General features: G+C 54.8%; 1 protein-coding gene across 1 annotated transcript in view; it reads right to left on the bottom strand.

Moving 5' to 3' along the window:
• The window catches only part of TRIM8 (tripartite motif containing 8), a 30747-nt gene extending 17718 nt beyond the window's left edge, over window positions 1-13029 (bottom strand). Inside the window, exons 1-2 of the mRNA XM_071446158.1 lie at window positions 11509-13029; window positions 10566-11221 (exon numbers count right to left, since the gene is read on the bottom strand). Coding sequence (XP_071302259.1) covers window positions 10566-11135 — 570 coding nt within the window. The 5' untranslated portion in view covers window positions 11136-11221; window positions 11509-13029. The remainder of the gene's footprint in view (window positions 1-10565; window positions 11222-11508) is intronic.
• Between the last annotated feature and the right edge of the window lie 3762 nt (window positions 13030-16791).

Raw genomic sequence — 16791 nt, 5'->3', positions numbered from 1 at the left:
ATTTCCTAGTGCCCTTCACAGGAGCAACAGCATGGCCCTGCCTGCACCCTTTAAGGATGCACTGAAAAGAAGGGACTCAAGTTTATTTTAATTTGCTCCTGCAAATAAATCACTCCCATTTTCTACATGCCAGGCTGTGGCTGTTGCCAACCAGGGGACACAGCTCCCTGCTTAGCACCCAACCAGGAGAAAAAACAATTCTATGACAAGATCTAACATCCGCACCCTCAAAATCAGCACAAGCGTGCACTCCACCCGTCTCCTGCTTATGGGTGGCTAAATACTCATGGTACCCATTGATAAATACAGATAAAAATAACATATTAAGGACCAAAGACAAGAGTAATCAGCAGCCCTCATTTCCCAAACTCCTCTCCCCAGTATATGCTCCCCAAAGCCAAGCATCTTTCAAAACATGGCCTATCACGGTACCCACAGCATCAATACGACCTCCTGCTTCAGCATCTCCTCTCCTCCTCTACCTCCTGCAGTCCCAGCTCACCCTCAGGCACTGAAAGAGGCTGGTGGCCAGCACCAGACTACATTGCTTTTGTCTCCAACTCAGCCACTCTCTCAAGGACAGGAGCACTCTGGACCAGCTGCACAGGGACCAGTGAAGAGGGCTCAGCCGTAGGGGACCTGCAGGATGTGGTCGATGTTGATTGAAAAGGGAAATCAATGATATTGCAGAGGGCAGCCAGGGAAGGTGGATTTTGGATGTGGGCACCGCCAGGGAATAACTGTAAAGAAGCAAACCCTGCTGCTCTCCTTCAACGTGCTGACTCGTGCTCCTAGGAGAAGGCCTGTCATTGGTTTTTAATCTCACCCGATTATGGACCAGCCTTTGACATTATTGATCTCAGGCCCCTGAAGTATCATTTATCTTCTGGGTTTGACTCGGCCATCAGAGCTCGACAGCTCAGACCCCAGTCAGCTCCATCCTCCCAGGGAGCCAGGGGTACTGCTGCTCTGCACAATTCCAGTCCTGCTGATTCACGTGAGCCATATTTGACACTCAGCTGTCGTCCTCACATAAGGTGTCTTTCACTCTCTGCCTACCTGGCATTTCATCTTCTGACTCAAAAATCCAGCTCCTCAGGTCTCTGGCAGACCAGCACTGCTTCCTCAAGCTTGGCAGTCCAAGGTGCCTCTAGTGTGCCCTGCTTCCCCCTCTCAGTTTCATTATCCTCTTTCAAAGAGGATGCGGTGGAGACACAAATGTTATGGCATGTGCTGAGAACTGCACAGGGACTGGGGGAGCAGCGTCAGCAGTCAGTGTACAACCAGAGAAGCCATTTCTAGCTGTGACCCACTGCCATTTTCTAGAGCGGAAAGGACCAACAACGGTAGCTCCTCGTTCCCTGGTGAGATTGTACCCACAGGAAAACCAGGTGGATTTTGTGGTGGCTTCCCCTTACCTGCCAGCCAGCACAGCTGCCACAGGGCCAGCTCGTGACTTTTGCTTGACCTTCAAAACGTCAATGCCTGCTCCCTCCAACAGACCCAGAAGAGATGGGCTGACAGGCTCCCTGTCCCCTGGATACCTCCATCCCCCACCAAACTGACAGATGCTCCCAGCCTCCACTGTTTGGGAAGCACAAGGTTTTCCTCAAATGCCTTTGTCAACAGTTACTGGATGCAGCGTGTACATGAAGGCTGTCTTTTCAGCTGCCTCCTGTCTCTCTCTCCTGCGAAGCCAGGCCTTGGTTTTGGGAAGGAGGAATATTTCCTGAGAAGGCTCCAGTGGGCAGTTTTAATGCAGAAAGAGGAAGGTTTAGTTTTTGTTCTTCACCTTGTTATCATTTATCATATTGCTGAAAAGCACTTTGGTAAATGGAGATTAATACCATGTGCATTCATAGATTGTAGCAGGAACCAGCCCTGGGGAAGACCAGGGGAGGAAGTGCCTGAATGGGGCAGCTAACAGGGTCCACATCCTGCAAGGTACCACCATCAGCAAAGAAAGCTCCAGTCTCCAGGATTGCTTCCCCACACTGCCACGGACTTCCTGACTCCTAGCAGGTTTCCCCACCTCTGCTTACCTCTAAATTAGGGTAATACCCTGACTTCCCCATCCAGACTTTAGATTGTTGCAGAGATTAAAATGATCTTTATCTCCCCTGTTCTAAGTAGAAAGCTACAAATTCCTCAGCTGGAGGACAGGCCTTGGCTTTACCTGCTGGGCTTACATGCTCAGGAATTGTGTTTGGAAAGGGGTGGTCTTTACACCAGGCACTATTTCCAGTTCCCTGCCCAGATACCCTGTTGTGCAGGATGCCAGCAGGCAGAGGCAGGAAAATAGCCCCCAGATGTGCTCTCATTCCCTTGATGGGGGCAGGCTCCATCCCCACCCCCTACAATCAAACTACCTCTGACCAAAACAGAGCTTGCAGGCCTCAGCCACCCAGTAACAACAGTGCAGCTGTGGCAGGAGAGCTGCAGTAATTCCCTCCTGCAACTGGCCACCCCCATCACTAAGGGCTAGCACAATACCAGAGGGAAGGGGGAGCGCAGCACCCGCCCCCGCACTGTCCCCAAAGGGTCTGTGAGGGGGACAGAGACCTCGCAGCACATTATTCCGCTCCATCCATTTGAGAGGCACGCTTCAAGGGGCTTTTTGCCGTCAGAGGCGGGTGCACCAGGACAGGAAAAGAACAAAGGGAGGCACCGGCACCCCCAGCCCTTTGTCTGAGCGCAGAGGAGTTCACCTGCAGGGAAAACCTGCTCCCACCGCAGAGGCGGCAGCTCCACATGGATTCAGAGGGGGAGAGGGATGCGGCCCCCCCTTGCAGCAAGAGGATAATGAGCAGAAGGACGCAATCACATTACCCTCTCTCTCCCCTTGCACAAGCCCATTACAGTGCACAGCAGCCCCCCCGAGTTACCAACAACCCAACAACCGCAACCAGCAATAAAAACCATTGCCACAGAAATATCAACCCACCCCCCAGCGTGATCGATCTGTGTCTGCGTGTGGCCCAGCACCAAACCCTGGAGCTCGGCTCCACCGACCAGGATTGACTGGGAGGGAAGGGGGTGGGAGACTAGTTTCCAGGGGATGGGGTTTTAAAGCCACACAATAACAGGCTCAAATGAGGGTTTAGATTAAGCTGTCATATGGCAAGGGAAAACACTGCCTCCATTAGGACATGCAGGATTTTCCTTCCCTTTCTCCAAAGCTACAGCTCTAGGATGAAGCTTCCAGGTCACCCAGGCAGGGAGAGGAGAACTGGGTGATGCTGAGCAAATGGGGGATACTGAACAGGGAGAGATGGGTAGAGAGAAGAAAAGGCAGATCAGCCTCAGATCATATAGTCGGCTGCTCTGACAATGTTTACTCATATTTCAGAGAGACACAGCCATCCGGAACATCACTCCCTGCCAACTGCCTCATCTGGAGCCATCCACAGCTCGGCTCTTCCCAGCCCACTCCAGAGACAGTCCCCCCATCAAAGCATCCACACAGCAAGAAACTGAAAAAGGAAAGGTAGGGGGAAGAGAAGAAACAGAGAAATTTAATTAATTCGTGTTTTGGGTTTTTTTTAACAGTTCTGGTACATCATCTCAGCAAACAGATGACTTCGAGTGTGCTTGGAGTGCAACAGCACCGCTGCAGAGTGCAGGGCACTGAGCTGAGCTGGGAACTTCTGCTCATGCTACCATCACAAGAGAATCACAAGACAGAAGAGGGACAACCATGATGCCCTGGTGAGAACAGGCTGAAGCTGTCCTTATCAGAAAGGATCCAGGACTGAGAACCTCTTCCCGGAGTTCATCTGGGGGACATATGTAAAAACTTTTGCGTGCATCCAGAGTCTCATGCCTGTGAATAACCACCCCTCCCTCCATATTAGGGACCAGACATCTCCTCCTCCCATTCCCAAGTATGCTGGATATGGCTCTCCCAGGAAAAGGAGGGGTAGCTGCCTCTGTCCTTCCGTGAAGGAAAGGGAAGGGCAGGATATCCCTGGTCCTGCAAATTTCACATCTCCCCACCAGTCCCCCAGCATCTTCCTCACCCTCTCTTCCAGCACAGGTGGGGTTCATTGCAGAAAACTGGCTATCACTGCAAGCAAGCTCAGCAGCTCCGTGTCCTCTGTGCGATCCCCCTTACTTCAACACAACCAGCATCTCCTCAGCCTACAGGCTGCTGATAAATGCAAGAAGTTGACAAAGTCACCAGAACCTAGCCCAGATCCATAGCATTTTATTTTTTTTAAAGCAAAAAAGCCACGCCAGACCAGATTCTGCCCTAAAGCCTTTGTGGCAAAGCAAAATCTTGCTCCAAGTGTTTATTTATAAATCCGTACATACATGTACATTTGAATTCTGACAGAATTAATTCTGGCATCCAGCTAATTCAAAGCATTCCTCCCCCATCACACTACTGTTGCAGGCCAGCCCTGCACAGAAGCTGATTATAAAATGCTGCACTAGCCAGGCATTTCTGCAAAGGCTTGTGCTATTGAGCATTCAGTCTTTCCTTGCTTGGCTATTTCATTGTTTCGGTGTCGATCCCTCCTCTCTTGCCCTGTGTTTCCTGGTTACTTTTGTCCCTGCTCTGGAAGCACTGCTGCTCTCAGCCCCATTTCAGTGTCAGATTGAAAAAAAAAAACCCAAAACAATTACATGAAATCAAAGAGAAGAAAAGAAGAAATTATCACCATGTACCAAGATTTCCAGTAAACAGATAGGTAAAGAGCAAAAAATAGGCCAATATGCTGCAAGGTAAGCTGCAGACAGATCTGGGGACAGAAAGCCCGCTGCCCGCCTCCCAAGTACAGCTAAGAAATCCCTGTGTGGTCACACGCTGTCCTCTGGAGCAGAGAGGAGAGAGGTCAGGGCAGCCAGCACTGTAAGAGCCTCTTTATTCTTGGGCAGTTGCACGAATCTGATCACTTGTGCCCTTTGTGAGACATGGAAATCTGCCTTCTCCTCCCACCCCCTTCGCCAGCCCCTCTTCTGCTCCTCCCGCTCAGATGAGGACAGAGGCAACTCCTTGGCTCCAGAGGCAAAGACCAAAGCAGCAGAGAGGCTGTGGATGCCCCTTGGGCAGGACCAGGCCTGGATCAGCACATAGGAGACCTTGAGAACAGCGCTTTGTTGGAGCAAGGGGAGGGGAGAAGAAGGGAAGGACAGTCCTGGGGCTTGCACATTCCTTGAAGGGCTCACCCAAACTCCCTCGTGTGAGGCACGAGGCCAAGGGGTGGAGACAAGTCCAAGGTATCCCACTGCAGTTCATGCCTCTCCTACTTCTCCCCCTCCATCACGGAGGGGGCTTGAGGAGAATGGCACGCTGATCACCTCCATGCCAGAAGACACATGATGCTCACATAAGTATCACACGATAGATTTAGATAAAACAAGGGTCTGGGCTAAGTTCATTATGCCCTATCACTAGACAAAGCTGGGCTTAGACCTCCTAGTTCAGAGACCAGACCACAACACCTCTGTCTCAGGGGCTCATTCAAAGTCACTGCTGAGGGAGGGCTTCAGGGTGGAAAGCTCTAGGTAGGCCAGGGCAGTCTGGTGAGCAGGGCTGTAAGCCTGGGCTACATGTTGTTGCCATTCCTTGCAAAGCAGCTCAAGGTCTTCAGGTGAACCTTTCCTTATCTCTCCTCTTTCCACCTCACTCTCCAAGCTCCCATCCACACTGCATTTCCCCTATGGGAAGAGAGCATTCTCCACAGCAGTCCCTACTCCCTAACCAAGGCTGTCCCCTCCACACAAGTCTCCTCCCTCCCACCCAAGCCACCAGGCTGCCTCCCAGCATTCTCCATCTCTGCTGTCACTTCTCAGATTGACTCTACACAAAAGACTTGCAGCTGCAGGTCTGGAGCAACCAACCACTGGCAACCTGACGGGCTAAGGGCACAGAAAATGTTCAAGCTTAGCAGGAAAGCAGCGGGGAAAAGCCCTTAATCCAAACCCTGCGGAGGCAGGGAACTGCTCCAGTTCAGCCAGAGATCTGGGACTGCCAGGATACCCACTGCTGCTTGGCCAGCAAACCCAGAGGGGTTTGCAGCAGAGTGGCTCAGACCCCCCCAGACCACTCTAGGGCAGCTCAGGCTGCTACAGCTTGAACTGAAATCTGCTGCCCCTGACAACACCGAGCAGCAAAGCCTGACAGATCCATGTGGTGAGTGGCACAGAGCTCGGGAGCCAGGCTAGGTGGGTGCTGGGATTTCTGCCACTGCCCAAGGCCCAAGAAGTCAGTGCTTATCATGGCAGCGTGACCAGCTGACAGCATCCCAGGGCACAATGATCAGCCACATTTAGGAGCACAGTACCACGTTCCTGGGCAGGAATTAGGGCATAAGCAAAGCCAGGGAAAGAAAGACCTGGGTTAGGCTGACCTAACCCTTGGGCTAGGCTGGCAGTGCAGCTCTGGGGTGCTGGTGGAAGTTCAGATGGCAGGCACAGGGAGAAGGTGCCCATCTCCTGCTTCGTAGGACCTGCTGAAAAAGTTGTCTGGGTATGCTCAAAGAGTGCCACAGCAAACGCCTGCCAGGCACCAGCCACACCACCTACAGCCACGAGAGCTAAATTAGCACTCAAGCACTCAGGCACTTGTACTCACAATGCCTGCAGTGAGCTGCGTGCCGTGCTCCTCATAAACAAGTCATCTGGAAAATAAGTAAGCCTGTAAAAATCCAGTCCATCACAAGTTACCAAACCTGTTTCAGAGTAAAACAACCTAGAGCAGCTCATGCCAGAAGCCTAGCAGTGAAGCTGATATCAAGCTTGCCCACCAGTGGGACTCCCTTGGTCCCAGCAAAACATCCTGGCACTGATAGCAGCATGGGGATGCCATGTAGGACTTCGTGGTGGCCAAAGCTGGCAAAGTATCAGAGTTTTTGGTACAGACTTGAGATCCATCTCTTCCTGTGCCCCTACCAAGCACTCAGCTTTCCTCCTTCTCATAATTTAGAAAGCATGAGTTGGCCTTATGTGGGGTGCTGCCAAATAAGAAAGCCCAAACCCATTGAACTGCAGATGGAGCCAGCAGCCTGGTCCCTGTCCCCCTGGATTTGCTGAATATGCACTGCTCCATGGACAGTGCTGGATGCTGCTCCTACACACCTCCAGGAGGATTCCCAATGTTTTCCTCCAGGTCTCAGCACCACAATGCATTTTCTCCCACTTAATGTTCAAAGCCACCAGATATCTTCAGAATATGAAGGGATTTCTAGGAAGCTAGGACAGGGAGAAATTGATCTCCTTCCCCCAAAACAAAACAGAAGCAGAGCCTCTCTACCCAAGACATTTCCACTGGTGGCACCTCTAGCTGAGGACGGGCAGGTGGGAAACCTCTGAGCAAGCTCAGATGTACCTGTCCTCAATCAACCATGTCCCCCACAAAGACAGGGCAACCATAGTAATACCCCACAAGTGAGTCTCTTTCTCTGACTGCTGACTTCTTACCCATACTCCAGTCCCAGCAATGTATTTTTCCCCTTTTTGGATGGAGAAAAAATAAAAAGCAACACATCAACCTCGCACTGGAGCAACTTTCTTTTCCAGCCTTAGAAGCAGGTTCCCCCATGCAGGCAGGAGGCACATGGCTAGGGCAGCAAAGGCAAAGATGGAAGAAAAACTGTTTCATTTTGAGACCTTGAAACAAAAAGAAGCAGCAAAAAAAAAAAAAAAAAAAGAAAAAAAAGAAAAAAAAGAAAAAAAGAAAAGAGAGTGCCTTGTTGGCTTTTCTTTCCTCCCCTCTCCTCTTTAAGCACTACAAAAACAGGAAACAAAGGAGAAAACATCTCACGGGGGGAAGGGGAGGTAAGCGCTTTATACGCCCACGAAAGAAAGATTAACCACATATTTTATTTACTGTTTGTATTACAGTTGCACCATGGAGTTCAACTAATTCCGAGCCAGGGCTCTGCGGGTTTGTGCAGCACCTAATGCTGAGCGGGGTCCTTCCCCCAAACCCACCAGGCGCATGTTCTGCTTCAGGCAAACCCTGCACGGACACCCCCTTTCCTCTGGCAGACACCCATCTCCAGCCTCCTTCACCCAGCCAGAGCACTCCTGCCCCACCTGCCAGCTCAGCTGACAAAGTGCTGGTGCTGTCCCCAAGGAGTTTTGAGCCCCTTTTCCCCTTCAAACCAGTCTGTAACCAGGGGTAAGGTGCCCTTTGAGGGAGGCTGGCAACACAGCCAGAGGAATAAATGCTAAAAAAGCAGAGTTTATGGGGAGCATGTTTGCAGGCTCCAGTCCCTCCTCCGGACCATGGGGGACATCCCCTCCACAGCAAGTTGGCGTTGCAACCCCCACACTTGCGAGTCCCTCGCACCAAGGTCAGGGCTCCGATCCTCCCAACTTTGACTCATTTCTCAATTAACGGCTTTCTGAACACAAGCCACACACGGAACAAACCTCTCACAATGGGGCCTCCCCCGGACCTCCCAAGCCCAGCATTACTCATCTGCCCCCCAGTCCCAGTCCATCTTTTCTCGGGATGCTCCAAGTGCGGCTCACTGCCGCTGCAGGGTGAGCAAGCAGCCAGGAATCCCGGGCCCGGCTCCCGCCGGCGGGAAGCCGTCACCAGCTGAGCTCATGCACCCTAATTCGGGAGCCGACGAGGCAAGGCCACCTTCCTTGCTGGCTGGCAACCGGCAGCTTTCAGCTGAAGACCCAGCCGCAGCCATGGAGCAAGGGCTGGCAACCTGCTGGGTGCTTTTCCCAGGGGCTCATTCCTACTCCAGCCACTTCATGGAAGAACTGATTCAACTGATAGGGAGGATCCTTTGGGCACACCGTCCCCCAGCTTGGTGCTGTCCTTCACTGACCCAGACTCCGTGCACCCAACCGAGCCACGCGCCCAGCGGGAAGAGACAAGCTTATCATCACAGAGAAAGGAAATTAAGATAATGTGGCGATGGAGGTACCAAGGGATTTGGCCAAGGTCACAAAATAATTCCATGGCTCTACGATACAACCGTCTAACACTTTTGGTGTCTGGCCACATATCCTAAAATTTCAAGCTAGGGCCAAAATCCAGCCTAGGCAGTGGCAGATTTCTGCCAGGTCATTAGCAGTGTGCATCCGCAAGAAGCGGCGAACATCCAGCCATAACAACGGCAGTAACAACAAAAAAAACACGCAGCAAGAGCGGGAATAAATGAGATCAAAGTGTCCTGGAAAAGGACCTGGAAAAATAGTTTCGGTCCCTGGCTAAGGCTCCTGGGAGATGCACATGAGAACCCCATCCCAGCCCTGCACAGCCCTCCTGAGGTGGCTCCCCACCCTGGCAGAGGGAAACCAAAATGACTCCCTATAAATAGAAGCAGAAAAGCGCTTCTCCAAAAGACTGACTGGGTCTTTCCCCTTCCAGCGTGTGTGGCGGAGCTGCTGGCACCTCCACGGAGGTCCCTGGTTTTCCCCCAGAAAACCTGGAGAGGAAAATAACCTTCCTGTGAGCTCAGGCTGGCTCCTCTCTACACAGAGCTGCACCCCCCCGCCCCACTCCCAGGCCTGGCCATCCAATTGGAAAGTAATTATACTGCAATTTTTATTTATGACTTCTTCGGTTTTTTTTATTGCTAAATGGTGACTCATTTTGGCAACATTAAAATACACAGGAAATCATCCCCATTTTACAGTAATCACCATTCAATTCATTGTTAAATATTTATTCGGCAGACAAGCGCCGAGCCTCTTTCGAAGGGTCGGAGGGGGAGTGGAGGGGCAACCCTGAAAAGGGGGAAGGTGGTAGAAGGGTCAGGGCAGGGCTGGCCGCAGGGCTGGTAAATGCCCGCCAGAACTGGAGGGTGGGGAGCCAGTGGTGAAAGCTCCTGCCAGATGGCCTGGCCAAGAGCAAAATACAGACCCGCTTTCCCTCGAATCCAGCACAACAGCCCAAGCTGCTCTAGGGAGAAAGGCAGCCCTGTGCCCCCTAATAAAAAATCACATTATTTGGCCAAACCCCAAGACTGAATCCCCACCAGTGAGACGTCATGGGTCTCTGACACGTCATGGGTCTCTGACACGAAGCTCTTCCATTGCCGGGGGGAAGAGGATGGCGGCCACCGGCCCCAGTGGGAGGCAGTGGGAAGAGCAGGCAGTTTGACATTCACAGGCCTTACAATGGACAGGGTTTGCTCCTGCAGCCACTTTGTCCTCCCAGGAAGCCAAATTTTGGGGTGACTCGACCTCAGCTGCAGGCAGCTCTTCTGCCTTCCCCAAAACAGCTGCATAGCCCAGCACAAACCTGGCAGACAGCCCCTCCAAACGCCCCTGGCCCAAGACTGCAACCCTTCCCTGCAGAGTGCACATCCAAGGGGCCGTAGGTCCCACAGCTCAACAGCTACAAAGGCCCCCCCAGCACAGACACCTTCCCCGGGGAGCCCCCCTGGCACCCACAGGCTCCGTCACTGCTTGGCTGGGAGACCACCCAACATGTCTGCCACAGGGGGACCCCGGGCAGAAGGAGGAGCAGTGCCAGGATGGATTTTGTGTAGGTCCTACACAAACACAGGGGAACAGACATGGCAGGGAAGAGGGTGGCTGGGTGGTCCCCAGGCTGGGCAAACCCGAGCGTCCAGGATGGTTGGACTCACCCGGATCTCATTGCGGCGGATCTCCACGTCGCAGACCGAGTGTCCCTGGTGGGCCCCGCTGTAGTAGCAGCAGAACTGGCAGACGGCCACCTGCTCGGCCTCGCAGTGGTACAGGCGGTAGGCGTTGTGCTGGGGGCAGCTCCAGGCCCGCACGTCCTCCGCCTCCACCAGGAGATGCCCCCGGGCCGTGGAGGGCTGCTGCAGGTGGGTCTGGACGTGGGACTGGCAGCACGGGGCCTCGCACCTCAAACAGATCTTCTGGGCCGGCAGCGGCGGGCCCCGGCGGCAGAAGACGCAGTGCAGGACTGAGGGGGGCTTCTCCAGGTTGAGGGAGTTGAACTTCTCCACGATGTTGGTGAGCTTCAGGTTCTTCTCCAGGTTGGGCTTCTGGTTGTAGGCCTGGTTGCACTCCGGGCACCGCACCAAGCCCGACTCCTTGGCCCACGCCTCCCCGATACAGCCCCGGCAGAAGTTGTGCTTGCAGGGCAGCTGGACCGGCTCCACAAAGACATGCAGGCAAATGGGGCAGATGAGCTCCTCTTCGAAGCAGTTCTTCCAATTCTCGGCCATCTCTGCCGGCAGCTCTGTCGACGCTTCCCCCCAGCCGCTTCGGTCGCTCAGTGCGGTCTAGGGGCGGACGCCGGGGTCTGTCCTCCCTGAAAGGGGAAGGCTGAGGTGAACGGACAGGCTCCCCCCCTCCCCGCAGCACACGCCATAAATAATAAACCGCAGCAGATTTTAAAATCGGGGATAAAATAAGCCACAGAGCAGCACTCTAGGAATATCCGGCAAGAAAACGCAACGTCCCCATCGCTTCGTTAAAAAACAACACAAATGGTCAAAAAAACCCCAACATGATCCTGTTGGACTTACAGCCCGAAGTCCTAACCACCCCTAAAAGCCATTCGCTCCTTTTTACCCCAGAAGGTGAACTGAAACTTACCAAAGGTTGAAAAAAATCCATACAAAATCCAGCAGCAGAGTCCAAGTTCCATATAAAGCTCCTAAATTTAGCGCTCCGGATCAGATTTTTCTTTTCTTAGGTTTGCAACTGACATTCAATATTTTAAAGGGACTTTTGTCCCCCACCAAACCTGGCCAACAGCTGAGGGCAGCGACTCGCTCGGGCTTTTTTTTTCCCTTCCCTGTATTTCTCCTCCCTCTCCCCCTGATGGGAGTTGGGAATCAGAGTCTTTTAAAGGAAACAGATCAAAGGGTTAAGATCCAAAACGGGAAAAGGAGGAAGATTAAAAAAATAATAATAATAGCGACGATGACGATGGCGGAAAAACGAATTCTCTCTGCGGCCCCCGAGATTTGCTTCTAAATCGGAGGAGCAGCAGGGGAAAAAAGGAAGAGGGGGAAAAAAAGACAAGACAGGAAAAAAAAAAAAAAAAAAAAAAAAAAAAGAGTGAAGAAAAAAAAGCTCTCTCGCCTGCTTCGAGATTGCGAGGTCTTGAATGGGAGAGCTCGGTCATTCAGAGCAAACGCCAGCCCAGCACAGCCCGCCCAGCTCCTCCAACGCTCCCGGAGAGGGATGGGAGAGGGGACGGGCTTTGCCACGGGGGGTTCTGAGCCCCGCGAACCCCAAATCAACCTGCTCTCACTTCCCACCAGGGCTGGGGGGAAAAAGGCGCCCGGAGGGTCCGTCCTAGCCCACTCTCATGGCCGGCCCGGGGGTCGCAAGCCCCCGACGGTAACAATGCTTCGGGGCGCACGGACGGCGCCCGAGCCTGCGGCGGAGCGCTGCCTTCCCCGGCGCGGCCCCGCCGGGAAGGGGCGAGGCGGCGGCGGGCAGCCGGGAGGAGTCGGCCGGAGCGAGCGGTTCCGGGAGAGCCGAGTCAGCTCTCAGCCATCTTGAGCTGCCCGGCTGAGAACGGAGACCGGGAGCGCGTTAAAAATAAAATTAAAAAATAAATAAATTTTAAAAAAAAGGAAGAAGAAGAAAGGGTATTTAAAAAAAGAAATTATAAATAAAGTCACCAGAACAACCCCGCTCCCGGGAGCCACCTCCTCCGCCTGCCCAGCGAGGCTCTGCGGAGGGGCTGCGGGGCCAGACGAGCCCGAGCCGAGCCGTCCCGTCCCGGCGGGGCCGCTCAGCACAGCCCCCCGCGCCCGCCCCCGCCGCCTCCTCCAGCCATCTTGGGGTCGCCCTGGGCGCCGGAGCCCCACGCCCCGGCTTCCTCCCGCCGCCCCCGGGGAGGCGGCCGCGGCCGGGGAGGGGGTGGGGGGGGAAGGAACGCGGAGAGAGGCGGGTGGGGGCGCGGAGCCCCACAGCGGGAAGGGGAAGGGGGGGCGGCGCCTCGGGCTCAGCCCCGGCGCGGGGGGCCGGGGCGGCGGCGGGGGGCGGGCGGGGCGGCCATGGGGGCGGCGGCCGCGGGGATCGATCAACCGGGGAAAGGGGTGCGGACGGGCGCGCCCCGCCCCGCTCGGGAGCCGGCCGGGGTGGGGGGCGGAGCGGAGGCGCCGGTGCCGGTGGGTCTCGCCGGGCGCTGCCGCCGCCGCCGCCTCGGAGCTGCCGCTGTGCTGCGGCGGGAGCAGCCCCGCCCCGGCCGCGGGACCGCCCCGCGCGTCACCGGGCACCGCCCCCGCCCCGCCCCGCGGCCCCGCCGCCGTAAAGGGGACACGGCCCGCGGTGGGGCCCGGCGCCGATATCCGCCGATCTCCGCCGCTGCCTTCGAGGAGGCCGCGCTTGGCGTGTCCTGTCTGGCCGCTGCATCGACCGTAGGGCCCCCCTGCCCGGCCACCGACGTCCCTACGCGGCCCGCGCTGCTCAGGGTGCCAGTCCGTAAAAAGGCTGATTGCCCGGGAACCAGTGCACATCTGGGTCACAGCTGGTGCTGGGCACCGTCCTCATCGCTGTGTACAACTTCCTCGCGGAGGGAACAGGAGGGGCAGGCACTGGTCTCTTCTCTCTGGCAGCCAGGGACGGGACCCGAGGAAATGGCCTGAAGTTGTGTCAGGGGAGGTTGAGGTTGGGGTTGGATATTAGAAAAGGTTCTGATTGGGCACTGGAACAGGCTCCCCAAAGAAGTGGTCATACCACCAAGCCTGCCTGAGTTCAAGAAGCATTTGGAAAACACACTCAGGCACACTGAGGATGTTTAATTCTTGAAGATGTCTTGTGCAGGCCAAGAGTTGGATTCGATGATCCTTGTGGGTCCCTTACAACTCAGAATATTCTGGGATAAGTGCCCTCAAGAGCCTCCTGTGTCCTCTTGGCTGGCTTCTAGATGGGCTGTTACTTTGCATTTAGATGCATTTCCTCCCTGTGCAGAGCCACAGCCGTTTGTCCCCTGGGGTCTTTCCCAAATCAGAACCCCCAGCACCTTCTGCCAGAGCTCGGGGCACAGAGGTGTCTCTGTTAACAGCTCTCCCGCCAAATGTTTTCTGCAGCTGTTTTGTGGGACCGTATATCTAACCCCTGCCATATGTGCCAAGCTGCTGGGAATAAAGCACGTTGCTGGTGGAAATCCATTTTGCACTGGCAAGAGCGTCAATGGCTCAAAACAGAGTATTTACATCAAAAAATGCTCAGGGTCCACAGTCAGGTTTGTGGTGGAGTGACAAGAGGGCAAGGGCTCAGTGAGCAGCTTCGGGATCTGGCCCAAACCTGACCCTTGGGTGACGCTCTCTGATTGCAATTTGCCTCTGGGAGGGATTTAGCAGGAATTCCCCATCTGCAGCCTCAAACTGTCTGAAGACACCACTCAGCAGTGTTTGCTATAGCACCCTATATCCCAGTGCCTTGGACCACCCAGGGCAGCCTGCTAGAGGGATGAGCATTCCACACCACTCCCAGTGTAGGGATTATCCAGGTCTTTCCACACTGTGTTTTACAGGAACCCCCTGTGTGTAGGCAGGCCCTGCCCAGAGACACTCTGATAAGGAGACAGTGATGGCTTCTGCTGGGGCTCACCCCGTGTCACCCCTTGGGTGCCCCCCTCCATCCCTGCCGTCCTGGGGCTCAAGTGCTGATTCCTGAAAAGGGAGCGGTTTGCCATGCATTTCCTGTGCCAGGCCTCGGAGCCCATGGGCTGCACCTCTCCTCCAGGGTTTTACAGCCAGCCGGCAGCCAGGGCTGGTGGGAGCTGGGCAGGGCAGCATGAGATGTGTCAGAACCGCAGGCGACTGGCGGAGGCCGTGTGGAGGCAAACCTCTCCTCGAAAAGTCAGCGCAAAACTATTCATGACTCTCACTTCTCTATAAACACACACAGTACCAGACAGCCTCCAGTGACAGCCACCATCCCCACCCCAGCCAGCACAGGGCTCTTCTCAGGCCCTCTGTACTCCCACTGTGGCTGTGCTGGGAAAGCTGGTTGGTATTTACCAGTACTTAAAAGAGGAAGGTGGATGGGATGGGGCTTAGCCAAGCTGAAAGACCCACCCTACTCCTTGCTGAGAATACCTCTGTCCTGGGACTGGCACTCTGTCATCATACCCACATCTGGATGATGCCATCTCCCTGCCCATGCCAGAGAAACTCCCTTGGCAAGGGAAGCCAGCCCCAAAGCCAGGCTGGGCATTGCAGCCCTTCCACAACCAGCGGCAGCTGCCTGGAGGAAGGCTGTAGACAGGTTTCCCTCTGCCTACACAGCTCCCAAACCCCTTCCTTACAGTGCTGGGTGGCTGATGAACAGCAGCAGGAGCATGCTGCAGAAAGCCTGCCCATACTTCAGTCTCCCCTCCACCAGCATCTCGGTATGGGTCCCAGACCACACCAAGGGGCCACAGAGGTGGTTTGTAACTGAGTCCTGGTGTTCATCCCTCAACCTCCCCTAAGCCTCAATTTTCCCAGCCAGAGGGGGGGAAAGACCACTTCCTGCCCCCTGTCTCCCCAGTAAAGTATCAGCATCTCTGCTGAGCCTCAGTGAGCACTGGCTGGACTGCAGAGCCACGATGCTCGGGCACTTGTCACTGGTGTCTGGCATTGAGGTGGCATTGCCTGGTACAGATGATGTCCCTGGGAGCAGGGATGAACTTGGCTGCTCTGAAGAGCCAAGGTACCAAACTCATTTTGGTGTTTGGGGCTTGGGACCCTGCCGAGCTGATGGTAGAGGGAGGGTGTTTGCAGAGGTTTACAGAGCAGTTGGCTGTTAATGTGACACCATCCCTGTCTGCCACCACCCTCCCTTGGGAACACTCTTGAAGGCTCTGGCACCCAGCTCTGCACCTTCCCCAGAAGCCTCGAGCCCTCTGGAAGTGATACAAAGTGCTGTGTTTCTTGGGTAATTTATAACACAATTAACCCATCAGAGAAAAAACATCACTCCCATTCTGTCCCCTTCCATGTCAGGCTGGTGAGGTATCTCTGTGTGATGGAGAAAGCTCCCTCCACCTCCTCCATGTGATTAACATGCTGAAGGTTTTCACTGAAGTTTAAGTTTTAAGCTGGGTTTAAGGATGTAAGGAACTTGCAGGGCAGCAACAGTCTGGTTTCCAACACTAAATCTGTCTGCTATGGCCATCCCCTGTTCCTGTTTGTGGTGGAGGAGGAGGGAAACAGCCCCATGGAAGAGGCACAACACAGAGGTCCCCATGTCACCTGCTGGCCCAGCCCAGGACACACCACCAACATGCACCACTTGTGCCCAGCCATGCCATGGAGTCACACCTGTCCCTCACACACTGTCACCTGCCTGCTGTGGCATCCTCCCAGCCCAAAACCTTTTGGGAGAAGATGCACATGTGCGTATGCAGTGTGTCTGCAGGGGAAACCTCCTATCTGACATTAATAAAAAGGGACCAGAAGCAATGGTGTGCAGCCTGGTCCCCACAGCACACAAAGCAGGTTCCCAGCCCCACAGGCACTGGGATCCAGCGACACCCACATGTGACACTGGAAGCTGGGAGCAGGTCTGGAATGCTGTGCTGGGTGCAGGGATGGTAAGGCCCCATGAGAGAGCCTTACCCTTGTGCAATGGGTGTGCAACTGGGGCTCCTCTTGGGGCAAAAATGCTGGGCTTTCTCCCTTCCTCCCTGAGCCTAAAGCATGAGCCAAAGTGGATATTGAGGCCTGGCCAAGGGGGACTGTATGTCAGGGTGTTGGAGGGGAGCTCTGCTTTGGTTCAAGCAAATCTGGGGTGTAACAGCCCAGTCTGAGGTTGACTGGCCAAATCCAGGAGTGCACAGCCAGCCAGCTGTGGAGCAGGGATGATGCTCCAGGGCTCACCCCCTTGGCTGAGCTCGGGGTGCTGCCGGGTGCTGGTGAGTGCGGAGCGGGT

The sequence above is a fragment of the Agelaius tricolor genome, unplaced genomic scaffold (assembly GCF_023055355.1).
Source record: "Agelaius tricolor isolate 1412-34295 unplaced genomic scaffold, bAgeTri1.0.p SCAF_22, whole genome shotgun sequence".
Classification (NCBI taxonomy): domain Eukaryota; kingdom Metazoa; phylum Chordata; class Aves; order Passeriformes; family Icteridae; genus Agelaius; species Agelaius tricolor.
The sequence above is the reverse complement of the archived record's forward strand: the minus strand, read 5'-3'. Positions and strand labels throughout refer to the sequence as shown.